Source organism: Melanerpes formicivorus, unplaced genomic scaffold (genome assembly GCF_026170545.1).
Source record: "Melanerpes formicivorus ecotype bairdi unplaced genomic scaffold, bMelFor1.0.p_v2 SCAF_12, whole genome shotgun sequence".
Classification (NCBI taxonomy): domain Eukaryota; kingdom Metazoa; phylum Chordata; class Aves; order Piciformes; family Picidae; genus Melanerpes; species Melanerpes formicivorus.
The window spans coordinates 8,538,701-8,565,918 of NW_027142364.1; the positions used below are offsets into that span (position 1 = coordinate 8,538,701).

A 27,218-nucleotide genomic window follows, 5' to 3' on the forward strand; every position below is an offset into this window, starting at 1 on the left:
CCCAGGATCCGATTGGCCTTCTGGACTGCAAATGCACATGATGTAGAAGACAAGGGAAGCTACATCCCCAAAATAGAAATGGAGGTCCTCAAAAGGCTAGAGGGGAATCAGAGGTAGGACAACTCGACAAAACAGCGGGGACAAAGGGTCTTACAGAGATTTGGCTTCACACGGTATGTACTTACATGAACAGTCACTAGTTTTACAAAGCTAGGAGCCAGCAGAAGCTCCCCAGAAGATTATGGGGGTACAATCATCCAAACAAGAAACTGAACATACCTCCTCACCTCCTACCAGCCAAACATGATGAAAGGAACCAAAGGGTATCACAAAAGTAGTGATGAAAATACCGGTGTCAGAAGAGAGTTGCTTCACAGGAGATAGGATGCACTCCTCTCCTATACAAACCCATCCCAGAGACTGAGCACAGGATATCTTACATTATGAATGGGATGTGTACATGGGTACAGGTCTTGTCCACATCCCTTGTTCAGAGACAGGCAGCACATGCAGAGGTCTCACTCCCTTCTCCATGGAGGCAGAAGAGAAGAAAGCTGGACCCCTTCACCCATTCTTCTCAAAGATGTGGAAGACAAAGATACCAAAATGGATGGCCCTCCCCAAAATGGATGGTAGGAGAATGAAACTGTCCCTGGATCCACTCCCTGGGAAGGACTGATGGAGGGGGAACTGATCCCGCACCATCTTGGCACAAAGAACAAGGGGCACCTGCCCCAGGCAGGTACAGTTGGAGATGCCCTGGCCTTTTAAATGGGGGCTGACAATCCTGAGTAGGAGAGCAGGGAGGTGCCACTTCTACACAGCCTCATGGTGGGTTGGACTGGGAGACAGCCTCTCAGGTGAGTGAGACTGGGTTCTCCTCAGATGGTGTGAAGGTCCCTTCCAAGGTGCCTCTGGCAGACACAAGGGTGCCACATTAGAGAAGGAGCATGGAGAATACCACCAACTCCCCCCACAAAGGAATTAGCAGGGGGCAGCTTCCCCCAGAGCTAAATGGGGGAAGGGAAGCTGTCCCCAGAGGCAACACATGGGGACCACCAGTCCCAGGGAAGGTGCATGAAAGCTCTCACCACCTTCCCCCGCCACAGCTGAGATAAGTGGGGGTGCATACGCCCTTGGACTGGGTGCATGCTAGAGTATGTGTACCACTCGACAGATTACAAGAGGATCACCATCCTTGGCCCCCCCCGCAGGGCAACAGTGGTGGAGAATGGATGCGCTGTCGTCGTGGTCGTCCCGGTCCCCCCCGTCCGTCCCCCCCCGACCGGGCACGAGGGGAGCCGCCCGTCCCAAAGGACACCCCCACACCCCGGGGGTCCCGGCGCCCCGCAGTGCAAGGGGACGGATGTCGCCAGGCTGGACCGCGCAGCCCGCCCGCCCCGCGGGGACCTCCCAGCTGCCCGCAGAGGCCCACGCGAGGCCGCTCGCCACGCACGGACACGGGGGCTCCCCGCACCGTCCCCGGCAGGCCGGGCCCGGGTCCGCGCTCACCCGAAGTCGTCGTCCATGGACTTGAAGTAGAACTTGTAGTTGGGGCGGTTGAGGAGGCCCTTGAAGTCGCCGAGGGTGACGCGCTCGGCTGGGATCGGCAGCTTCACCAGGTACGGTGTCTCCTGCTCGTCCAGGTGGTAAATGATCTTCGTCTCGGCCGCCGCCATGGCGCCCCTGCCCAGCCACCAGGCCTTCGCCTCCTCCGCCGCCTCCTCCTCCTCCGCCCCCGGCCCGCCGCGGCCCGCGACCCCCGGCGGTCGCCGCCTCGGCCCTGGGCTCGGCCCTCGCCCGGCCTGGCCCCCGCCCGCGCCCCAGCCCTGGCCCGGCTGCGGCCTCCCGGCTGCGGCCTCCCCGCGCCCGGTCCCCCCGCGCCCCTTGTTCTCCGGGTCCCAGCGCCGCCCGGCTTCAGAGCGCAAGCTCGGACTCCGGCGGCTCCTCCCCCGCCGCCCGCCCGCCGCCCCGGCCCCGCCGGAAGCGGAACCGGCGCCTCGCGGGGCCGCGCCGAGGATCGGCACCGAACCCGCGCCCGAAGCCGGTCCCGCGGGACGGACCGAGACCGGGACTCAGCGATCACCCCGTGAGCACGGGCCAGTCTTCCTCGACCCAAACCCCTGACGCTATCCGGACCCGCACCCTGCCAGCTCGATCTCGCACTAATAGGAGCCCCCCGACAGCTGGAACTGACCCCCTCAGGGCCCCACAGCTTCCTTTGCTCCTGCTGCCCCCCCTCGGGGTGCATGCCCGCACCGCGACTGCATCCCTCGTCACCTCTTCGGCCCTGCACAGCCCCACTCGCCACGGATGGGTTTGGATCTTTACTTATGTTCACATGATCTTGCACACAGCCTGGTACTCCCCATGCACCCACGTTCCCAATCCTAGCTAGTGTTCATCCCTATATCCCTCCTCCCCCCCCCCCCCCCCCCCCCGGCTTCCATCTTTCATCCCCTCCCTCTTAAACCCACGGATGCTGCTTCACGCGGGGTCATTTCTGTGCCACATGTGTTCATTCCTGCATCCCACAGCCTCCACTGCTTCTCATGTACACACCTTAGGCCTCCCCATATACCTCTACAGCTCTGGTGCTTTTTCAAGCACCCCTCAGCTTTCCTCATGTTCCTCATATGCTTATGTACCCCTCAAGTACAGCTTGCAGAACATGAGGCATATCCTGCTCTATACCCTGTTCTCTTATGTCCAGAGCCCTTTGAACTCCATGTATTCCATCTCTGATGGCAACACCACACAGGGAGTCTACTCCACTAGGGGAGCATAGTTCATCCTACCCCAGTTCTTCATCCATGGCTCCCCTCTAAACCTTTTGTTACCATCCAACAATCATCCCTGATACTCAGACACTGGACACTGCAGTGTCCCTTCATGTTACCCAGCTTAATTTCCTCACCGAGCGTCCTCTTTCCCACATGCATGGCCTCTTTAGCTGCACACATAGCAACTCAAATAGCCCCTGGGCTCTGTGGTTTCTTTCCCATCCTCTCTCTCTCTCCAGACCTTACCACTCTCTTACCTACAGTCACCAGCACCATGACCTCAGCCCCTAAGACTTGCCTCTGCCACAGCAGCCTTACCAGCACCCAAGGAACCGTCTCTGTCAGCAGTTACCTGGAGCTGTAGCTGAGAGCAAAGCTAGGATGGATGGAGCTTGGGCCACACCCATGACGAGGAAGGGCAAAAACTGCCTTGCACCATCCTGGATTAGAAAGAACAAATGCAAAGGAAGAACTGCACTATGGGCCCTGCATGGGGTGTGAGAAAAGATCACCAGCCCTCAACACCAGACTTACCTGCTGTAGGAGAGGAGCCAGAAAGATCTTAAAGGAAACAGAGCCAAGCTCCTAGAGGTGATGGACAGCCATGAGCTAAAAAGCCTCCTCCAGCACGAAAGAGTTCTGTAGGTGTTGTTAGCAATTATCAGGGCAGCACTGGTGGACTGGGTGAAGAACCTGACATTGCATTAAAAAAATAAAACATCAAGACCTCAGGTAAGTTGTAAGAGGCATGAGGCTCTCCCATGTTTCCACATCAGCTCTTGGAAGATGGTCACTTCCTCATGCTCGGAGCTCTGTGGTAAAAGCCAGCATACCTGGAATGAAGAATCTAGGTCAGGAATGGAAAAGTTTAGTAGCTGAAGCTACTTCTTACTGTGTCAACTCTGACTGAGATAACCTAGCTAGATGAAAGCATTATAGTCCTCCCCTGATTGGCCACTGTCATGTGTACCTCCCAGCACAGTTGTGGATGCACCTCAGAGTCTGCATTAAGACACCTTTGTTACCAGGAGGACAATTTTTCTGAAGTGCTGAGATCCTAAGGCAGCATATGCAGCCCTGAGGAGGGGTGCCACACCCCCCAGGGTGGTAGGGGATGAAATCTCATTGCTAGAGCTGCCTTTTCTCATAGAACTGGCCAAGTGATTGAAGAGACCCAGTTGATAGACTGATTTAACTGCTTGCAGAGATCTTGTGAAGTATGACTCACTCTTAACGAATGGGGGTTAAGAACAGAGCCAAATACATTAGCAGTAGGGGACTGTGCTGAGCTCTCCGAGTCCACAAAGAAGAGTTTCTGAACAGCTTACTGGTTTATGTCTACATACTAAAATCACACCATTGATAGCACTGCTTTGCCTTACAGAGTAAACAGGCTCCCTGCATTTTAGTGCATCTCAGAGCAGACCAAAGCAGAGGTGGAGGTACTTGGCTTCCACCTTTAAGAAACACAAAGCTCTTATGTTTTCCTACCTGAAAGGTGCATTATCCTTAACTGAACTTACGGGTTTGATACAGGAACATTAGATGACATTTGTCCATCCATGTCAGGTGGGAAGCAAAACAAGTTGATTTACTATGGCCTTAGAAAAATTACAAGTACATTACTGTTTCCATGGCTCAAGAGATGGATAGCAAGGATTGTGCAGTCAAGGTTCTCTCCAAAGCATTTCTAGTCTTTCAACCAAATAAAAATCTTGATTGAAACCATCAAGCCTGTCCTATACTTAAGCAATGCAATGAATGCTCCTTTAAAAAGTATATACTTAACCTGCCCATAAAGATGTTGCACCATGCCAGAACTCCACCTTGGAGAACTTCAAGCTTTGCCTCCTTTTTGCTGCTCCCTTCTCAGTGCCTATAAAACCACCCCACCATACACACCACTGAGACTTAAAAGATACTTGGCCAGAGAGCAAGTGTCTCCCCTTGGGTCTTAATCTCTAGATAAAAAGAAGAACCAGCTCACACCATGCAGAAGTTGGCTACTATGGAGCAAAGAAAGGAGGAGAATGGAAAAAACAAAAGTGGAATTGTTTCTTGGAAAGAAGAATAAGAGCCTCTGGCAAAGCTGAGCCTCCAACAGAACTATGTTAAATGAACTTTTAAAGTCATCTTTGTATTGTAAAAGAAAAATCTTCACCTGTCCAAGATTTTTAAATCACCAGAAGTCTTGCAACTGGTTTGTAAATCGTTTCACCAAGAGCTCTGTAGCTGCCTTTCCCCCTCCCTACCAGTTCTTACTTCCCAACATCACCAGGGCATGATGCAGTCCCTAACTGCCAACATCCCCACTAATTCTCATGGTGGCAAAGGATAGCAGGTTTCATGGGATTTAATGATGATCTTTGCTAGGGAATCCCATACAAAACCAAACCTCACCTATTCCAGATTCCAAGTTCACAAGTTTTAGTAAGTGTTCTCTGCTTGTAACAGTGAGGTCATGAGTTATCACTGAACATTCAAACCAATTCAATGCTCTGCTGATTTCCTACCTGCCTATTACGTGCTTAAAAGTCTCCTGAGGAAAAAGCAGCGAGGCACTCTTTAGCTTAGCCATTAACTCAGCTCAGCCATGAGCAACAACTGGAGACATGCAGTCCAAAGTCAAACAAAGTGAACACACTGGTAACACCAGGGTAGTTTTTATTTGCTCCCTGAATTAAATATTGGCAGATACAGAAAATTCAGATACCCACTACTTCCCCAACATTTACAAGACTGAGTTTGCAGTGTCAGAAAACAAGCACGTTTATGCACAACCCTGGCAACTGATAGTGTGAGTGCACAAGATTGCCCGGCCTGAACTTCACTTTTATGTAAGAGGCAGTATCCTTGGTCTCCAGCATCCCACGTTATCCCCTCACTGACAATTGTGGCACCATAGAATGGCCAAGTAAACATCCTGAGTGGGCAGCTCCAGTGCATTTCCCCCCAAAAAAGGATTAAATCTATCCTCCTGAAGTGGCAGAGGCAAGGTCAGCACATCCAACAAATAACCCACCCATGAACACAAGTTGATTCTTGCTGTGCCTTTTGCTCTGTTCTTTGAGGGCAGGGATGAACACAGGGCGGTGACACTTTCAAGAAAGCCGTTTTTGGAGGCCTTGCTGCTGCCACACATTGTCTGTGCTGGCAACAAAGTGCCAGAGGCACGCTTGTTCTCCACCGCATGCTGAGTTGTGCTGTGGCTGCTGAACTTCACAGTGGGTTTGCAGCACTTTCCCTGCTGTCTGAGGGAAAGGAAGCTTTCAAATAAAAGGACATGAAGTAAGCTTGTATAACTGAAGTCACGTGGAAACACAAAGCACGTGGTGTTGAAGGAAATACCATTCACTTTTTCTCACACTGAGAGCAGAACCTAGGAACTTGCATCCTCCTTGAAGCAGCTGGTGCAGTGCCTGCTGCCAGTGCAAAACATCAGTGTAGCTGGTGCAGGAGGAGGAGCCAGGCACCTCTGCTCCCTTTTTGTACAAACAGAAAGAAACAGACACTTTCCCAAAACACGTCTGTTAAACAGACCACATCTGAGATGTAGTGATTCATACAGCACTTCACTGGCCACTGCACATCCACTATAAGCTAACCCCCTGCAGGGGAACCAAGCACATATTATCCTCTGCTCTACAGGAGGGGGAAACACATGGTTTCACCAACTCTGCTGTGCAACCTTGTGTTAGATCCTAGCACAGCAGATGGCAAGAGATTTTCCCTTTTGGAAAGATCACAGAAGTGCCTTCTAGGCTGCAAAATGCCTTGGGCATCCTCAGACAAACGCATCTTCTCCAGGCACAGGAACTCCTGAATTCCAGTCTTGCACTCCAGATCCTAATCCACATGCTCCTACTCACCAACCTTGCCAGTGTCTCTTCAGCAGGATTTCTTTTAGCTCCAGAAGCAACAACTCTGAATAACTTAGCTGTATGACCACCTTGCACAACCCCCATGGTTATATCTACTGTATGCATTTGCATCCATTTGCTCCCTTTGTGTTAGTAACAAGGACCTCCCAAGAGATAGTTTATAGCTTATAGTATATCACATCCAGGCTCCAGAGGGATTCTAGGTATTACCACCTTATGGTTTTACACTGGGCTGCAACCATCCAACATAAGGTGCCACTGGGCAAATGAGGGAGGGAGGAAAGTGGCAAAGTTGGGAACACAATGTAATGAACAATGGGATTGTCACTTTGCTGTCAGGCCCCACATCTACACCATGCACTGGCACCGATCTCGCCCTGCCCACTTGGTCCAGAAAGACAGTGAGAGTGCCTCTTCTCATCCTGAGCCACCATGTCAGTCTTGGTCGCCATCAGACGACTCTTCCTCTGCTTCTTCCAGCCACTGGATAAACTTCTGGAGCTGCAGAAACAATGAAATGTCAGCAGGTAACAAGTGACACGTGACAGACTCTGGGAATGCTCAACAACTACACTGTGTCAGTGAGCACCACTATCCTGCACAAGAAAGAAAAGGTGTTTGTAAGAGATATGGAAACAGAGGCAGATTGAGGGAGATAGAGACAAGTTTAGATGAAAAACAACTAGGATGCCATGGACAAATCCAGACTGATTAGCTTCCCAAGGGAGATTCCTCCAGTCATACAATCCACACAACACTCAGAGACAAAGGTCTGAGAGTTTTCCAAAGCTTGAGGGAGAAGAGAGGACAGCTGCACCTCAGCTAAGACGCCTTGAGTACTGTGTCCAGTTCTGGGCTCCTCAGTTTAGGAAGGATGTTGACTTGCTGGAGCATGTCCAGAGAAGGGTAGCAAAGTTGGTGAGGGGCTTGGAACACAAGCCCTATGAGGAGAGGCTGAGGGAGCTGGGGTTGCTTACCCTGGAGAAGAGGAGACTCAGGGGTGACCTTATTGCTGTCTACAACTACCTGAAGGGAGGTTGTAGACAGGCAGAGGTTGGTCTCTTCTCCCAGGCAGCCAGTACCAGAACAAGAGGACACAGTCTCAGGCTGCGCCAGGGGAGGTTTAGGCTGGAGGTTAGGAGGAAGTTTTACACAGAGAGAGTGATTGCCCATTGGAATGGGCTGCCCGGGGAGGTGGTGGAGTCACCATCATTGGAGGTGTTTAGGAGGAGACTTGATAGGGTGCTTGGTTGCATGGTTTAGTTGATTAAGTGGTGTTGGATGATAGGTTGGACACAATGATCTTGAAGGTCTCTTCCAACCTGGTTTATTCTATTCTGTTCTAAGACATAGGAGAAAATCTCTACTGGGAAAACACCACTCCCTGAGAAACTGCTATAAAGAAGGTTCAAATCACCAGCTAAAAGCACTGCTGACCTACAGAAAGAGCTGACTTTGCAAAGGTTTTAAACAAAGTTGGAGTTCTTTAGAGATGGCTTTCTTCCCCTGCTCCTCTTCCAGATCCAGAGAGGACTGGAACAGGGCTCAGCCAAACTGCAACACAAAGTTCTGCCTGATGGAGGAGAGAAGTTTATATGCTCCTTGAAACACAAGCCAAACGAAACCACTCAGTACAGCAAAGGCTTAAAAATATATGCGAAGGGACTGGTGAGCCAGGAATGAAAGCTTCAAAGGAACTGCATGGGGCCAGCACACAGGGCATTGGCCTAAAGCCCATTTCAAATGGGTGTTGGCTTCGAGAAGTTGTGCTGCTACTCCAGAAAGTGCTGGCCTCGTGCTACAGAGCCCAGTAACAACACTCTCCCTCTCCTACTACCTCCATTTCTCATCCAAACAAGATGATTATGGCAGAACACACACAAACGTCTGTTCTGGAGAACAAAGTTGTGTTGCTCAGTGTTCAATGCACTGGTGCATTATTGGCCTACCATGTAATGGCAGCTGCTCCACAGAGGTGACAGTGGCAGCAAGCTTCGTGCCAAGTTTCTCTTAGCAGCTGTTGTCTCTCTCATTCTCCCCCTGCCCTCTTCAAACACCTTTGAGCCTTACCTGCTGGTTTTTACGGAGCTGCTTTCCCTTGTCAGATGTGTCCCGCAAAGAGAACCATTTGAGAATTGCATCTTCTTCCAGAATTTCCAGCTGGTAAAATGTCATCAACACCTGCATCAATTAGGAAAGAGCAACAGGACTCTCTATAAAAGTTTTTTGGGGCTAGCTCACGTCCAAGCACAAAGTTCGCACATAGTCCGTGTCTCCCAGCTCCGTCTTCAACAGAAGGCACTCAGTCTGCTACATTTTGCTTTTACTGTTAAAAGTAAGTGTGCTTCTCCTACTAAGCCTTATATTCCTGACTGTTAGATGCTATGATGAACTTAAAAAGTTCAAGCCCCAGCAGCTTCAGCTCTGGGGATGCAGGGTAGAACTGAGAACTGTGGGCAACAAAGGGCCACAGAGGACAACAGTTCAAGAAGTTACTTAAGTTCTTTTTTTAAAGGGTCCCAACCCCCATCCTCAAAGCAACTCTTATGCAAGCCCACATGTGCAGAGAAGAGCATAAACCTATCCAGCCCTACCCTATGCTCCCTCATCCTGCCAATTCTCTCTTAAAAGTCTTATGGCAGGTGTCAAAGCAATTGGTCATCCATCAGCTCAAACTCCTGCCCAGTGCAGCAAGGGTAAGATGCAATCATGCTTCCTCAGGGTGCCTTTGTGCTCAGGCAGAGCAGGCATTTTGCAGGCGGTCTCCTTGCAGCAGAACACTGACAAAGCTGGCTGCCAACTCCAAGTATAATGTGTCACTTCAATTCCCAGCCTCCAGGGAGACCCAGGCCCCTAGAACAATGGACACATGCCAAACAATTGCTGTAATTCAAGGACGTTTTTGCTCACCCAACTGAAGGCTTCTGGCTCCAGTCCTAAGTTCTTTGCCATGAGCCAGAAGGACTGGTAGCAGAAGTTAGGATTACTCGTTCTTGAGGAACCAAGAGTTAAGCTCTTCCAAAAGTGACAGGGGCTTTCTGAGGCACTGCTAAAGGAAAGACTTGTGGTCTAAGCCAAATGCTCTCAGTGTGACAAGGCAGAAAGAAAGCAGGGACAAAATATTTGTGAAGGAGGGTGAGGAGAAATATACTGAAAATTCTTTGGAAAGAGGGAGATAAGTAGTAAGGCACAAAGCAGCTCCCCTTTCCTTCCATTTCATATATAGCTCTGCCCAAAGGAGAAGTCCCACCTTATTCCCAGCTTTGTCTATTTTGTACTCTGAACTAGGATAAACCATTTGGCAGTTCAATCCCAGGGACTGTGGAGAGACACATGAAGTAAAGCTCTTTCCTAAAGCAAGCCTCTGGCTTCACCTCTTCCAGCATCACACAACAAGGGCATCTGGGTTAGGAGCTGAAAATAATAGCTCCCTTAAGGCTGCAAGCTGGTAACTAATACTCACCCTCAGCTGTGCTCCCTCCCAGGCACACAAGCAGACAGAGTTGTGGGTTTTTTTTAAGTAGTTGTTAGAGATGGATTTTTCTACACACCCTCTCCACTGAGACCCCCAGATTCTCTCCTCTAAAGCAGACAAGATGCATTTCACCATTAATTCAGCAAAAGCAGGTCCTCAGGGTTGTGAGCAGATACTTACTTTAGCTATGGATGTGCAGAGAATGTCATGTTCCAGGAAGAATTCCTCAATGGCAAATAAGGCATTCAAGTGATCTGACACCCGTTTTATGTAGTTCTTAAACAACGGGGTCCAGTTCTTCAACAGCTGCAGGGGAGAAAACACACAAGAGCTCCTCAGCTATGATATGGATGTGTGCTCTCAGCCCTGCTTCTCAGATGCATTGCACTACAAAACTGACCCAGGGAAGCATTTTAAGAAACCATTCAGCTGGCCCCTTAATATTTGTCCCACTTTGTCCACAAAACAGATGCTGCACCAGAGGAGGTTTAGGCTGGATGTTAGGAAGAAATTACTCACAGCAAGAGTGATTGCCCATTGGAATGGGCTGCCCAGGGAGGTGGTGGAGTCACCATCACTGGAGGTGCTTAAAAAGGGATTGGATGAGGCACTTAGTGCCATGGTTTAGTTGATCAGATGGTGTTGGGTGTTAGGTTGGACTCAATCTCGAAGGTCTTTTCCAACCTGGTTAATTCTGCATTCTATTAAGTCTCACATATGCAGACAGGATGTGGTTTGACTAAGCAGCTTTCTTGGTTTTGCCTCTCTGGATGGAATACTAGATTATCACAATAAATGTGTTTAATGGAGTCTGGTACTCAAAGAAAATCACTTCACAGCAAATGAATAAGGAGAGGTACACAAACCTTCCTAGAGCAGCTGACATTCCAGTGGAACTTTTCTTTCCAAGCCAAAGAGAAAATGAGAGAAAAAAGGTAGTGCCAGGATAATTACCAGCTGAGTAGGGGTGGCTATTTTGCACCGTCCACCCCTGACAGGAGTGCAGTGGAGCAGCCCTTAAGTGCAAGTCACACCTCTGCTGTGTGCCTACAAGCTTGTTTGAATCTGACAGTGTGCTGCAGGGAGTGGGAAGGATGAAGGGCAAGAAGCTGATCTCAGTTTCCTCCTTCAAAGCTTATTTTTTAACAAAGTCTTTAGGTTAGTGATTTTGGTGCTGCCTCTTCAAACTGCCTTTGCCAGAGTCCCTCACAGCTCTCTCACTTGTATGTATCTGGAAAGCAAATGGCAGGGAAAGCTCTGCAAACCAGCACAGCCTGACTCAAAGCTGGGACAGAGGTAATAAAGATAGACCCCTGTCCTTAACAGGTATCAGAACTAGGATGAGGTAGAAAAATTCCTCATTGGCTACATCATGGCTATACTATCCTACAAAAACACTGCAGGAAATTAAATCAGAGTTCTACATCTTTTTAAATTTATTAATTCAACAGCAGGCATTCCTGCAGCTACACCCCTGGCACACCCATACAGAGACTGTGTTTACTGTGCCTTCAACACTGCCTCTTTACAAAGCACATCTGGTCTGTTTTGAAGGGAAACATAATTCTCAGGGGCTTGGGGAGTGATGAAGAAGCTCTGAGTCACCTACACTTAGAGTTAATCAACATTATTCTGTCCAGGACAACTGTTAATAGCTCTGCCAGAGGGAGAATTCCAGGACACACAGTGAAGCTAGAACCCAGACTAGTGTGGACTACCAAAGATAGCCTGGTACTAGGAAAGAGTGCTCAGCTTTTCCACAGTACTACACTCCATCACCTCTTCAGACACATTTGCTATGCAACCACACTGGAATTTGCATGCCTCAAGAAAAAACAAAGAAGGGGATTAGAACAAACATCTGTATAATAGTACATGGACTAGCTTAGGGAGCAACAGTAACAGTGCAGAATGGTCCTAATCATCATGGTATCACAACAAAAATACTGAGGGTTGCATGGGCATATTTCCAGAAAGCATTTTAGCCCTTAGCAAAATGCTTAATCCTAAACTCTTCCCTCTTCTACAACCATCTCCTGCATTCTTATTATCCATTGGAATTATTCACCTCAAATGTAATAAAGCTACTAGCAAGTTCCTTCCAGGCTAAGAAATATTTTGTAATACCTTTCAGTGAATGCCTTTAAATCATAAGCAGGCATAAGAAAACAAAACATACCATCTCAGGTCAAGAACATGCACTGTACTGCAGGTAACTGGTGCTAATGGGGAAAGCAGAGCTCAGTCCCACATGAAGGCCCTCTCAAAAATAAGTCTATGAGCCTGTATAAAGAGAGAGGCTGTTTTGGGAGTTTGATCAAAGTATAAACGGGGCAATGAGAAGCTTGCAAGCTTCCAATTAGTTTATACTAAACAGAAAACTGAAAAAACATGAAAAACACTTGACAAAGAGCCCTACAGACAAAACTGTAACTTTTCAGGCTTTGACTAAACCTGGGCAACTCCTCGAAACAATCTGCAGTCTGGAGAAAGCAATTCCTCTGACAGGTTGATTTATTTTCCATCAGATATGGCCAGCTTAGCCTTAAAAGAGCTTTGTGATCTGCTTTTCTTTTGACAGAAGGTCAGTCTGGACGCCAGGCCTATTTTACCCTTACTTTCAGCACTGAAAACCATCTGAAGCAAGCGCAGAGCACAACGGAAAAAGCTCTAATTCCAGCCCGTTACATTGTAACAGCAGCTGGCCTGACCACTCTAAATTGTTTCAGTGAACGCAGAGACCCAATTGGTCCCTGAGTAAGGGAATCCACGTGGTGTTCACTTGCCTTGGAAAGAGTACAGCTCCCTAACAAAAACCTACAGAGATGTAGCACACTAGGCAGCAGTGCAGACCCTGGCCAGCTCAGCAAACTGAACTGCTATACTGCCTCCCTCAACTCTCTCCAGACATCCTCACCTACATAACCTTGTTTGATGCTGCTTCAGTGACAACAGACACACAGTGTTCAGTTTATCAGGAGCTTCGGCCATGTTTGTTCAAGTCGTGTCTGCAGTCCTAGGAAAGGTCTGCTTTTCTACCCCATCTCTGCTTTACAACTTGTACAAGAGCCATACAAGACATTGGACATTCATTGAACTGGGTAACTGTTTCTCAAGCCTCTGTGTTTCATCTGAAAAATACCCATGGGCATATCCTTTTCTGAATGCTTGTTTCCAAAAATTGCTGCAACACTTCAGAGCCTCATGCTCACAGGCCAGCACTTCAGAGCACATACCGTGGTTTCAAGTCAAACCATACATCATAACTAAGGCATTTTCACAGTTCCCCCTCTTGAGCTGTCTGGGACCACTCTACCAACACTCCTACACAAGTAACTGATCTCCCTCAGCATCTTTTTGTCAGAATTGAGCCACGAAGAGAGTGAGAAACAAAAAACAGTTCTATAAAGTTCAGTGGGCTCGTGCTAGTCACCACCCTCAGAACACAAGTATCCCCATCTCCTACAAAATAACAGTTTGCCATACATAAAGCAGCAGCAGCTCCTCTCAGCCTAATACAGCTACTGATTGAGGCAGCTTCAGCTGCACAGCCCACACATTTCAGCCACACACTGCTTCAAGTCCAACACCTGCTCTAATGTTCTCTTCAGTCTTCCTTTTTCAATTCTCTTCTCCTAGGACATGACATACTATTCAAGAAAAATATTCTGGAAACAGGAACAAAAGTAAGCAGAATTTGAACAGAGTGAACAGCAAAATCTCACTAAGCCATCTGATGAGCTGAGCAGTTCACATGGATGTTTCCTACAGAAGACATCTCCACGCATCCAGGAGATTAATTAAGTGCCATGCTTACACTGACATAAAGAAGAGTTAGTTTTCCATCACTCCCCATCAACTGAAAGCACATACTGCCTCAGAGACACGATTATGAGGGTGCCTGGTGTTCCTCTTCAGCTCCACCTCCTAAAAACCCCAAACTAGTCTTTCCCAAACCTGTGAGACCCGTTCATTCTGAAAAAGCACCTTCAACCTGTAGAGTTTGCAAACTCAAACGCAAGAATGGGCTACAGCAAAGAGTCAAAGATACAACAGTATCTTCAGCTTGGCTTAACAAACCATTAATGACTGCTTTTTAAAGCAGATCCTACCCTATTTTGTCTCTCTGAAGCCAGGAAATCATTCTCACTCAGTTATCCATCCCCTCTCTTTAGAGAGACAGTGGGACCCTGTCTCTTCCCTCAGAGGACAACAGCATCATGCCCTTGCATCTGGCTGAAAAAAAACTGGCACAAATTACAGTATGCAGATAAATAAGACCTTGGAAAGGACCTCACTGGGAGAGGAATGCTCCCTGCTGCTGCAGAGACAGGGCTTATGATGGGTTGGTACTGGGTTCTTGGAATGCAAGCCTGCAAAGATGTCTCTAACAGTTATCCTCTTTTGTTTTTACCCTTTTCCCTACAAGTGATGCATTCCTACTCTCACAGACAGAAAACAGAAACAACCATAGGTACTTAGATAAAGCTCCTCACATCTATAGACTCAGCTGAGTTTCATCAAGCAGGTACAATAGTTTCAGTCCATTTTTACTTCTACAGAAGACAAAGACCCTAAAAGACAATGTCTGGAGTGGCTTCAGGCTTAACCAAAATGAATTCTCAGCCAAGAACTACCTGGGGCATCCAGATCTACACTCTAGGAGAGAAGCCCAAAGAAGAACTAAACAGAGCAGGACTCACAGGAAGTAACGCTGAGAAATAGCTCTGGGAGTCCAAGTTTGCATCCAGCTGCTGTAGAGGGAACTCCAGGATCACTTTACTGAGCACCTGCATCATCTCCTTCAGGCCAATGTTATATGCATACCTGTGAGGGAAAAGGCAAACCCCCCAGAATGTCACACTATCTGATCTCTGCAGACTGCAGCTCTTCAGAGACAGAGCAGAAATTTTGATTTTCATCTTCCAGACTTCTTGGTTTGGGTTTTGGAATACACAGGCAATAAAACCACTTTACATTGCAGCAGGCCCTGCAGAAGGTTACAAATCTTGAAAATCTGCTGCCACAGTGGAACAAGTGACTGCAGGGACAGCACACTCGCTGTTACTAGAGTGCTGCAGGAACACTGCCGTGCAAAAGGGAAACAGCTTTGTATGTGAGAAACAGCAGGTAAAAGCCACTTTGATTATGTGTTCCAGACTCGCTGCTGTAGAAACCCAGTAGACAAGCCCCGGCACAGCACAGCCCCAGCTGCAGGCAGCTGGCTGAATGTTGCAATGCACAGAGCAGCAGCCCCTGCAGGAACTTACAGGCAGCCTGTGCCAAGAACTGGCTTGCTCGCTTCAGTCCACAGTTACTTAATAGCAATTCAATCTCTTGTTGCGGAATTGGGGCAGGAAAAGCCTAAACGCCCAGGATGCTACAGATGCAGCTGGTGCTCTCCATCAACTCCTGTCATCATTCAGTCACGACCTCTAGCCTGCATTTCTCATGCTCTGTACTGTAAAGGCTAATTAAAAAGCAAACATGGGTATTCACATGTCTGTTCTTTTCTTTCTAGATCTGCTGACAAACTCAACTATTTAGCATAAGGGACAGGACCCCTACGGGAACACTCACTTGAGGGAGTTGATTTCCAGAACCAAGTTGTCACAGGAAATGTTTTCTTCTTCACCCCTCTGTAATGTACCCAGAACCTCATTCTGGAAAACTAAGAAAAGAAAGGACAAGTAGTTAAACACGAGAAGGAAAAGCACAGACTCTTCAAACTGTTCCTTACTGAAGAAACTATGCCCTTAACAAAGGAAGCATTCTGACACAGATATCTGTCTGTTCTCTGTCAGATGTCACAAACCCACATCAACTGTATGTATAAAGAGTGGAATGTAATTCAAATAAAGGAGACAACCTGCTAGGTATCAGTTGATCTATCCACACAAACCAGTATAAAGCTGTTTACCTCTGCAACCTTTCAGAGCAGAGTTTCTATTATACTTTCATAATGCAGCCTTTTCTATTCACAAATTTCATCTCCCCCTAACTAAAGGTGTGAATTCAAACCTCAAATTCCTTGTTGTAATTTCCTTTGGATAGATATTTTCATGTGAAGAAGTTTTTGTTTGTTGTTGTTTTTTCCCCATTTCATCTTGAGCCCCTTTCAAATCCAGGTTAGTTTAACAGAACAAAAAAGAACACCAAAATGCATCTGGCAAACAAGGCAGCTCCTACTATGACATTTAATTCTCCAGCACAATTACAGCAGTAAGCTGTCCATGCAGGGAAACTCTGCTGGACCTTCACCCAATCTCTGAGGCAACGTCACTGCCATTTAAACAGATAACTTGGGAAGGTCACTTTCATAAAGGCCCAGTGATCAAGAGCGACAAAGATGATCTTTGTCTAGCTTCTAATCCTTGGGTGCCTTGAGTTAACACAACAGCAATTCAAGGAACAGTCTATAGAAAATGAAGGAAGTGAGGTCAGGAAACATATTCTAGACATCCACAAATTTTTCAATATCCTTAGAGAAAGCAACATGAATTTCACACTCACTGCATTATTGACAGACTCCCCATACCTCTTAACAGCCCATCTCTCACCTTTGATGTCATCCAGCTGAGGGGATGCTGCCCGACTGTCTGGCTCCTCAGAGCCCATGCTCAGGTCGCTGTCTGACTCGCTCTCTTCTTCTGAATGTATAGCTGGGCCTGACACAGAAGGGAAGATGCAGATTCAGCACTCAAAAGCTGCAGATGTCTTATGCTTGAGGAACTAGGTGCTCCAGGGACTTCCCAGCTGAGTCAGCAACTATCTGTCCTTGCAAGGAAATTTCCACTTGTACATCCATATGACTAGATTCCCCCCTCTACTCTGCCCTAGTGAGACCTCACCTGAAATATTACATCCAGTTTTGGGCTCCCCAGTTCAGGAGGGACATGGATCTATTCAAGAGAGTCCAACAGTGGGCTATGAGGATGGTTAAGGGACTGGAGCACCGCCTTATGAGGAAATGTTGAGAGACCTGAGGCTTTTTAGCCTGGAGAAGACTGAGAGGGGATTTAATACATGTGTATAAATACGGTCTAGTTGATTAGTGTTGGATGATAGGTTGGACTTGACGATCTTGAAGGTCTTTTCCAACCTGGTTAATTCTGTTCTATTCTGTCTGAGGGCTGCATGTCAAGAGGGACAGGACAGACTCTTCTTCCTTGCACCCTATGGTAGGACAAAGGGCAATGGATATAAACTACAGCACAGGAATTTCTACCTCAGCATGAGAAGGAACTTCTTTCCTGTAAATGTCACAGAGCACTGGAACAGGCTCCCCAGAGAGGTTGTGGAGTCTCCCTCTCTGGAGACTTTCAAGCCCTATCTGGATGTGTTCTCATGTGACCTGCACTAGATTATAAGGTCTTGCTCTGGCAGGGGGTTTGGACTCGATCTCCAGAGGACCCTTCCAACCCCTACCATCCTGTGATCTGCTGCAGAGGGAATGCTGCAGCTGGCACTAGGATAATGGGGCTTTAAGAGTCCGCAGGCAGACAACAAAGGACAGGGACAGAAGGAAATGCATTTCGCGCAGGCTGCTGACTCATGATGGAGCAACGTCAGCAGAAGCTGGCACTGTCAGGAAGAAAGCCTGAGGAGTAGCCAAAGCATATTCCCTCTAAGGGAGGGCCTACTACTCTGTACTGCACCACTTGCAGCACAGACAGCTGTGTGTGTGAGCGTAAGTCAAAGTAACATAAATGTCTTCCAGAGAGCACAGGAAGAGAGAATTTGGTCCACCACCTGCTCTCACCTCTCACCTTGCCTCCACACACTGTTTCCTGGAGCCAATCTGCTTCATGAAACCCAGGTGTTACTCTAGACATAATTATCAGTGTCCCACTCAGCCAGTTTCTCTGACATGGGTCTGTCTGCCCACCCTCAGGTGACTACACTAAACTCTTCCTCACCCCATAGGCTTTGTCTCTGCTCTTCATCCTCTTCATTCTTGTCATCTGCTTTCCAGAGGTAGCCTCTGCCCTCTGAGCCTACATCCTTTTTATTGTAACCTGAAAAAGAAGCAGCAATTAGGAGGTAGACGTACTGGACCTGTTTACAGGCAAACCTGAAACAGACTGGTATAACTTGCTTATTACTGCCCCCAAATATCCTTCACCAAGAGCTGGGATTCCTGCAGGTTTCAGCTCTTATAACTTGCCTTTTCAAGTGAATTACTTGCCCCTAGAGCAGCAACACTCAGCTGACCATGTTTAGATGCCTCAACAAAATCAGACTGGTAGAAACAGCATTTCACAAGGACAAAGTCCTTGGATGCAGTCCAGGTACAAGGACATGGATCTTGCAACCTGCCTGGTACTGCACATCTCTCCCACCTTCAGCTTATCACTTCCTGCAAGGCTCCTACACTAAGAAAAATTAAAAATAGCCTAGTCTCTGAAAATTTTAATACTGGAGTACTAAGGTATACCTCAATGTCCAACCAGCACCAAACATCCTTGCTTGCCTTACTGAAAACACACGTTACAAGCTGAATGCAGCACTAAGCTCCAGCCCGGCACTGCAGTCTAGAATAAGGGAGAGAAAGACCTCAAAAGATCATGGAAGGCAAAACCCTTTCATAGCCTGAGTGCACAGAGCTAGAGACTCTCATACCTTTCAGCTTCACTTTGCTTTCCTCCTTGTTCACACCAGAATCATCACTGAACTGGTCATCATCCTCTTCCTCCTCATCTGGTGGGTGCAGAGAGATCACTGTGCCCTCAGAAAGAGTGATGTCAGGACCCACTACCACCTGCAAATATATACAACATTTCTTACTACAGAAATACCCTGATTGCCTCCTTGTACCTCCAGGCACAGCTGCTTCACACAAGCTTTCTACTAACAAGGAAGGAAAGAAATGTTTTACAATGAGGGTGGTGAAACACTGGAGCAAGCTGCCCAGAGAGGAGACAGATGCCTCATTCCTGGAAAATATTCAAGGATGAGTTGGACAGGGCTCTAAGCAGCCTGATCTAGTTAAAGATGTTCACAGCTCACTGCAGGGAGACTGGACTGCATGACCTCTAAAGGTACTTTCCAATCCAAACCATTCTACAATTCTTATTACAACTGAAGACATAGCACTGCTGGATCCCATCCCAGACTACTCCAGCCAAACAAAAGAAAGAAAAATGTGGGAGCAACAGCACATCCTCCAGCTCTGCAAAAAGCTTTGAAGCATCCCTGGCATGATCTAGTCTAAGCCTAGCAACCTGTCAAGAAAGGCAGAAAGCAGAATAGATATAAATACAGCTCACCTGTGAAGAGAGGACACAGTGGGGACTTAGCTTTACTTCCTCCTTCACTTCAGCTTCATCACAGACAACAGAATGGCAGATCTCCACGTTATCTGCTATGTGTACTCTGTCCCAGAGAAAAGCTCCATCCAAATTCACTTTATCACCTGTTACACATTATCAAGCACAAATATGTTGAACAAGGCAGTTTGTTGCTTTCTCATAATGCTGAGTCCAACAAAAAGCATCTTGCTTAATCCCAATGCCCTTAATGCATGATGAAAGCTAGATTAAAGGTAAAAACAGGACTTAAAGTCCTATGGCCACTCCTTACTAAAAGTTAAAAGGGAAGTTTGCTCTCTACAGAGACTTAAGTTGACAGTACCCACTGACACCTTGGCTTTACATAAGTACAGCCAAACTGCAGAAAAATTCCAGCCAAGACTAGGAAGGGGGAGTACCAGGCAGCTCACAAAAGCAGGGACAGATGTCCCTCATTAGTAGGATGTTGGTGGGCAATATAGACCTGTCCTTTGTTTATAAAGCATCCAGCCACAGTACTGTCCCTTTCTTAAAGGCACAGCCTCAAACAGTCACAACCTCTATGTCAGTAATGGTCATGCATTCTCCACTGCTGAAACAACTTACTCACATGAAGTACCTTCTACCTTTCAGCATCATTATGGTACCCTGAACATTGATCTATTTCCAAGCTTTTCTCCTTTCTTCCCATCAGAAGTGAACTGGTACTCATCTATCATCTTCTCTAAGAGCCAAATACTTTAAAAACTAAACCCCCAACAACCTGTGCCCTTGCCTGGCTAGACTTGTTCGTCCCCAGGCCTGCACTCACCTATCCGGCAGTTCTGCCCAATGATGCTGTTGGTTATGGAGCAGTTGCTGCCGATGACGGTGCCCTGCCCGATGAGCACGTTCTCCCGCAGCACACTGCCGTGGCCAAGGCTGACGTCCACCCCTCGGTAGATGTTGTGTTTAGAGTGGGTGTAACTCTGATTCTTGTCATCAGTGAAGTTCATCTCTGGAGTCAGAGGGTAAACCCAGCGCCGGATGATGTCGGAGCACACAGCTTCGTACATGAGCAGGTTGCATATGTGGGCACCATACTCTTCTGTCGTTACGTGCATGTGGATCTGGTTCCCCAGGACCTGGAGACAGGCAGGAGTGTGTCAGGAGATTCTCTAATGCAATGGGCTAGTATCTCCCTTGTAGCAACCCACTCCTCACCTCTTCATTTACCAAGAGGCCACGCACAAAGTCATCCCGTGTCTGGTAGTCAAAATTGTCTGTGAACAGCTCAGCCACCTGCCAGGAATAAAATACAAGGAAATAATCTAGTTAGCAGAAAACATTGCCAGGGAAGCCAGACAACTGATGGCTGTTCAGTAGTTCTCAGGAGCAAAGTTATGCAGTACAGGATAGTGATGCTCTTGCCTGGAATATGAATTTGATTCCTTCTGCTGGGAGTGTTGGCCTTCCCAGTTCCTTCTTCTAATAGAGACTATGAACTCATTCTGGTTTGCAGGAAGGGCTAAGCTTTGCTTTAGCATCTCCAAGCAATCACTCTGTAGTTTCACTCCCTCAAAAAAGTTGCAGAGCAGCTTTTTCAGATGTGGAAGAAAAGTTAATAAACCTAGGCTGGAACAACTGCAAAGGTTACCCTAACATGGTAGCAGCTTGCAAGAACTAATACTTTTCCATAGCACAGCCATCACCTCTGCTCCATAGATGTTACTGTACTTTAAGTGAAATTGCTTATTTTTCAGCATTGTTTCATCCTGTGCCACATCAGCCAGCCTACCAAAGCATCCACTGTCTAGTTTAGCTGGGGCTTGAGCAGCAGATGGCAGATGCAGACTGAGCACCCACACAGTCCACAGAGCAACATCACATGATGACCGAGGCTCTCATTTCAGTCATTAAGTACAGCTGGGAGTTCTGCCTTCCAAACCCAGTATATTCAAGCCCCATGCAGCTCCTGCACACCAAGAGGGAAAAAGGAGTGGTGAAAATTGAATTTTGGACCCTCAGAAGGTCAGAGCTCACCTGAGGAGAGCAGATGCTGATATGACAATCCAGCAAGTCATGGCGCACCTCAACGTTCTCGATGTTGCTCTGGAACAAACTCTGAAAGAGGGAAAAATTCAGATGCTACAAGTGCTTCATGTAGTGCTGAGCCCCACAAGCCCTCTGCAAGTCAGGGACAGTATCAACTGAATTATTAAACTGGCTGAAATTCTGAGTATCAGAGAAATCTACACTGAGACACAAGCTTAGCAGGCACAGCCTGGTGACACACACTGCTGCATGTCAGTCAGCAGAGGCTGCTCTCATCCCTATGCAGTGCAGCTCTCCAAGCTTGTATTTCTAACAATCACTCTTCTTCCAGGAAGCTCCTTACCTTAGTCACAGGGAGTTACTGTACAAAGAACACTAATATAGCAAAATACTATGTTCATAGCTTCCATACTCCCTGTAGATTTTTACAGCTGTAGCTTTTTCCTGTTTGGCTTCCTACAGTGATTTGTGCTTTCAGTTGAATGTAAAAAATAATCTGATGATTAGGGGATGAAAATGCCATATGATCACAGTTCTGAGTTGAAAACAGGAAAGGGACCATCTATAGGACTAAAGAAAGTACCTCTACAGGCACTGAGCATTTACCACATTACCAGGTGCAGAGTACAAGCAGAGGTGATGGGAATTACTACCCCCTTCCACATTCTGTTATTTCACCCCGTGCCACTTCAAAATGGTTTGTGTACCACAGCGGCATATGAATCCCAAATTCTGAACCCCCTTGTTTCACGTGGAGAAAAGGAATTCAGTACATGCAAAAGCTGAACTGCCAGAAGTACATCTGCCCCAGCCTCAGACTCTGAAATAAATCCCAAACTTGTGTCCCAGCACAATTCCACCAAGCCCCCAACAATGATTAAAGTGGAAAAAGAGGTAGTTTACCAAGTTATTTCCTATCATCATCTGTTCCTCTAAAAGAAGCAGCAATCACAGTTCCCCAGCCCTTACTGAAGGAGGACCTCCTCCTCGACACGGGCTACATCACGACCTCTGCCCTTTTCTACTTGTCAGGTACCAGACGCACCATAGGAAAGCGGAAGCGTTTCAGCCCCTGGGTTCTCTGGTAGTGAAGGACACGGTTTGTGGCACTGTCCATAGCAATAATAATGTCATCCTCTTTGCACCTGGCATGGTGACCAGGGGAGGACTCCTTGAATATCATTGTCATCACAGAAACATTCTTCTCCATCTTACGACGCAACCTGAAAAAGAGAGGCAGAACATGAAAATCACTCTTCAGAGAGGTAAAGCCCAGAGTCTCTGCGCATCTGGCAAGCATACACTCTGTCAACACCTACTTGTGCTCTTCCAGGGCTCTGGAAATATTGAAATTGGACACAACATCTCCAGTGACGAGAATGAAGTCAGAACGAACAAGGGACTTGGCATCAACATCTCGCAGCACGTCACCAAGGGAGCGGTACAGGTCAGAAGTCACAAAGCGCACCGTGTTGGGAGAGGTGTGGCGGCACCACTTGGACTTTCTGGAAGGAGGAAAACACATCAGGGAGAAACCCCTCTCCTATGAAGAAAGACTGAGAGAACTGGGGCTGTTTGCCTGGAGAAGAGAAGGCTGAGAGGGGATCTTAACAACATCTATCAATACGTGATTGGTGGGTGTCAAGATGAATGTGCCAGTCGCTTTTTGGTGGTGCCTAGTGGTAGAACAAGGAACAATGGGTAGAAACTAGAACATAGGAGGTTCCACCTCAACACAAAGAAACACTTCTTTACAGTGAGGGTGACAGCACTGGAACAGGCAGCTCAGAGAGGTTATAGAGACTCCTTTTCTGGAGACTTTCAAAACCAGGCTGCATGCATTCCTATTTGGCCTGCCCTAGATGATCCTGCTTTGGCAGGGGGGCTGGACTCAATCTCTGGAGGTCCCTTCCAACCCCTAACATTCTGTGATATTCCTACAAGGAACACACTAAGACACAGTGCCTCAGCACACATCCCATCTGTAAGTGATCACAAGGGGAATCCTACCACAATGAGGCCACTATTGATAGGCAGAACTGTGCACACATACACAGCAGGTGAGCCACAGAGGGACAGATTTTGAAACCACAGCTTATGGAAACTTAGGAAACCCAACTTCACTACAAGCCAACTTTTGATAAAGAAGGGAAAGTTACATAAAACCTCAGCTTTTGTTTCTTTTTCTCAGAAAGCAGTACCTCCTGCAGGGAAAAGACTGCATGCTTCACTTTAGCTTGCAAACCTGCAGCATGCAGAGGCAAAGGTGTTGAGAGAGCTGTTTGGGTGCTGCACAGCACACCAGGGCAGGGCACAACGCAAAGGGCAGTACTCTAGTTTACATGGCTACCCACAGGAAAGCCTTGCTTTTTACATAGGAAAAGTTAAATGCCAGCATAGATGTAGTCTCAAGGCACTAAACCCTCCTACTCCTTCACAAGAATGGTGTTTTTAGAGATGTGCTAGGAGTCAACTGAGCAAAGTCATCTCTTGCACACAGTTTTCGTCAAAAGGATCAGTGAGACCTTTGAGGCTTGGTGGAAGACAGAAGGCTCCTTCCATGACAAAGCTTAAAAAGAAGAAGAGATTCTTACTGTAAATGCTCTTTTATTTCAGCTGACTTCCAACAGCAGAAGACAAAGGTTTCCTCCACTCCAGTTGCTGTTAGGAACTCCAAGGTGTAGTCAATCATGGCCACATTCGCCATAGGTAAAAGAGCCTAAAAAAACCCAACATGAGAAAACAGAGAAGTTGAACAAACACTCTGTACTTCAACATCAGCAACAGCCTCAACCAACCCGAGGATATAACAGCATGGCTAGTACTAGAAAAATAACACCTTTTATCAAAACATTTAGAGTTCATCTAAACAGCAAGAGCTAGGTTCTGGTCACCTGTAGGGGTAGATGCTAATTCAGAGAGGAAGGCATGAAAAACCAAATCCAAAAGAATCCATAAAGTTATCTCACACAAAACTCTTCTAGAAGACTCAGCTAAATGAAAGACTGGGGGGAAAAAAAAAATAAATGCCAGAGTGCTGATTCCCTGACTCAGGCTTTAACTGTTTCAAGAAAAACCTGTCAGACATGAATGATGAAGCCACAGGAATATGAGTGTTCAGAATTAAACAAGGGGGTAAAACACAACCTAAAATGAAGCCAAGTCTGTTGACTTGGGAGTCAAGTCACATTTTTATTCCAAGTTACTGATTTACAACTGAGTGATCTCATACTATTCTTTAATTCATTTTCTGTGCTGTTTTGTTTCAGGCCTGAGCTTGCATGTGTAACTATGGCCATCACAAACATTTAACCAGCAAATGAAGTAAGGTAATTGTTCAGACCTAAGTTCTCCATAAATTCTCTTTCCTTTAACATACAGCCTTCAGTTAATTAAAGTGCTTTCCCCTCATCCCTTTTTCTGGCCATATTATTTTACCCATTGCTGCTGGCACGAATAAAGACTTCGTTTCTTTATTCTATCAGACACAAGCCTGCCCCAAACCGCTGCTGTTCCTGCATCAGCGACAGACAGAAAGCAAACAGCGCTGTTTGCCCTGCCATATGGAAAAGCGAGTGGCACCAGCGCAGCAATTAGAGCCTCCCTGCCTCTGCAGCGGGGAATATAAACTCTCATAAGCAAGAACCGGTCAAAGGTGGGGCTGCCCGAGCCCGGGGTGGATGGGCCGAGCGGCACCTGCCAGGGGCGGCTGGGGGGACTCGTCGCCTCCTGAGTCTGTCCAGGTCTCTACTGGCGGGGCACGCCGCGACCCCAAGCTCGACCATCACCTTCCGTCAGAGGGCTGCTCGCTCCATCCCTCCAGGGAGTCGGGGCAGGTGGCCCCAGAAGTACCAGCCTGGGACAGGGGGCAGCAGGCAGGGCCAATTTCTTACCCGTGGTCGGTCCTTGGAAATAGGGAAGAAGCGGCGGTTGAAGCTATCGGCGACCAGCACGGCCTGCAGCGGGGGCGGCGGCTCCTCCTGCGGGTCGGACCCGCGGGCAGCCCCCGCGCCAGCCCCCCGCCTCGCGGTACCGCGGGCCGCCATCTCCTCACGCTGCCTCAGCTCCCGCCTTCCGCTTCCGGGACAGCGCCGGAAGCAGCGACGGGAACGCGGCGGGGCCAGAAGAGCGCGGGGCAGGGGCGCGCCCGCGGAATCCTAGCGTCGTCTTGGTTGGAAAGCACCTTTACGATCATCGAGTCCAATCGTTAACCCAGCACAGCCAAGCCTACAACTAGCCGTATCTCGAAGCATCACATCTACACAGCTTTTCAATCCCTCTGGTGACAGTGGCAGCAGCACTTCCCTGGCCAGCCCGCTCCGCAGCTTGACAGCTCTTCTGGCAAAGACCTTTTAGCAAATGCACAACGCAGACCTCCCCTGGTGCAAACTGAGGCTATTTCCTCTCGTCCTGTTGCTTGGGAGAAGAGACCAATCCCAACCTGACTCTTGCCACCTTTCAGGGAGTTGTGGAGAGTGAGGTCTCCCTCAGCCTCCTTTTCCCCAGGCCAAACAACCCCAGTTCCCTCAGCTGCTCCTCGTAAGACTTGTGCTCTAGATGCACCAGCTTCACTGCCCTTCTTTAGACACATTCCATCAAAAAGCATGAGCCATCAGTCCAGCAGACACAGGGCAGCTCCAGGCCAGCTGCACGAGCTCCTCATTGCCTCCTCAGGCTTCCTCCCCATCCCTCAGCAGCTGAATGGAGGAGATCTACCATTGCCAAATGGATCTCCCTCAAGCAAAGTTGTGGGAATAAGTCACTTGCACAGGCTGTGGCAGTGCTTCTTGCCTGTGCCTCAGGAGCAGGGGAGAGGTGCTTTGACCAGCATCCCCCAAGCAGGGAGATGGTGGAGAGCAGAGCAGCGTTCCCCACCATTACAGGACATGGCCAGGATCCAGTGGAGGCACGTGGAAAGCCTCTGTATCCTACATACAGGCATTTCCAAGATGACCTCAGGGTATGTGTAGTACTTTGATGCAAGCCTAAGTATTTGCAGTTCAGGAAAAAATTGTCTTTTCTTGCTATGTTTCCTATCTGTGATGTGCTTCTGTTGGGTTTCTAGATGTCCATCCATTGCTTCTGCAAAGATCAGCCTTGCCATGCACCATCCCTTCAGCATTCACACTTTTCATCCAGGAGTGACCATCAAAACCCACAGTTCCCAAGAGACCTCTTGAAACCTGTCCAGAGACCCTTCCAGAGAGGAGGAGAGGAGAGAATACCTGTTTTATGGGGATAGGGGTGGCATTTGTTGTCCCCCAGCTTGGAGAAGCCGATGCAGCTTGGGTGATGCAGGTGAAGGTGTTTGGCTGTGCCCTCTGCTCAGACACTCTCATCTTTATGCATCCTGATCTCCCTAGCCATCCTTGCCCCAGCCCAGGCTCTGCCCTCATGCAGGTCTGGTGGTTGGTCCTAATGTGCTTCACTATTAGCCTGGCCCTCAAAGAGGGATTGGCCACATATAGGCCTTAGCACAGAAAGTGTGCCCTCAACTGAATCCTTCCTCTGCTGCCTGTCACAGGTGCTGCAGACCCTCTTACCTGGTGTAGCTCAGGCAGCACTGCTGCTTGCTCGCTTTTCACTGAGAGAAAACTGTATTCAAAACCAGGAAAACAAGTTGAGCTATTTCCTCAGGTTGCTCCAAGCAGGCTGGCAGCAGGAGAGAAGTGGAGACCCCTGAGCTTGATAGCAAGAGAGCCTTCACCAGGGCTGAGTGCTTGAAGCGGGACATGGTGCTTACTGCCCTGCCCTG

At 47.9% G+C, this 27,218-nt stretch overlaps 2 protein-coding genes across 3 annotated transcripts in view; both read right to left on the reverse strand.

Annotated features, from left to right (window-relative positions):
- DVL3 (dishevelled segment polarity protein 3) overlaps positions 1-1,757 on the reverse strand; it is a 33,618-nt gene extending 31,861 nt beyond the window's left edge. Inside the window, exon 1 of one of the 2 annotated variants that reach the window (XM_068145164.1) lies at positions 1,513-1,757. In XM_068145164.1, coding sequence (XP_068001265.1) covers positions 1,513-1,679 — 167 coding nt within the window. In that variant the 5' untranslated portion in view covers positions 1,680-1,757. The remainder of the gene's footprint in view (positions 1-1,512) is intronic. The other variant, XM_068145165.1, reaches the window with a different exon arrangement.
- Positions 1,758-5,430: 3,673 nt separating this feature from the next.
- On the reverse strand, positions 5,431-25,541 carry EIF2B5 (eukaryotic translation initiation factor 2B subunit epsilon). Its single transcript, XM_068145166.1, has 16 exons — positions 25,357-25,541; positions 24,058-24,182; positions 22,783-22,968; positions 22,509-22,686; positions 21,452-21,532; positions 20,633-20,710; positions 20,241-20,553; positions 19,409-19,554; positions 18,762-18,900; positions 18,059-18,157; positions 16,700-16,807; positions 15,720-15,810; positions 14,843-14,966; positions 10,320-10,445; positions 8,735-8,845; positions 5,431-7,165 (listed from the first exon to the last, which is right to left on the reverse strand). The coding sequence occupies exons 1-16, from the start codon at positions 25,507-25,509 to the stop codon at positions 7,100-7,102; spliced, it is 2,124 nt and encodes a 707-aa protein (XP_068001267.1). The 5' UTR covers positions 25,510-25,541; the 3' UTR covers positions 5,431-7,099.
- Between the last annotated feature and the right edge of the window lie 1,677 nt (positions 25,542-27,218).

Coding starts and splice junctions, on each gene's coding strand:
- EIF2B5 (XM_068145166.1), bottom strand. CDS start 25,509: ATGGCGGCCCGCGGTACCGCGAGGCGGGGGGCTGGCGCGGGGGCTGCC. Junction 18,901..19,408: donor ACTGTGTCCTCTCTTCACAG/GTGAGCTGTATT, acceptor ATATATTTGCAG/GTGGTAGTGGGTCCTGACAT. Junction 8,846..10,319: donor TCTGCACATCCATAGCTAAA/GTAAGTATCTGC, acceptor TAATTGATGCAG/GTGTTGATGACATTTTACCA.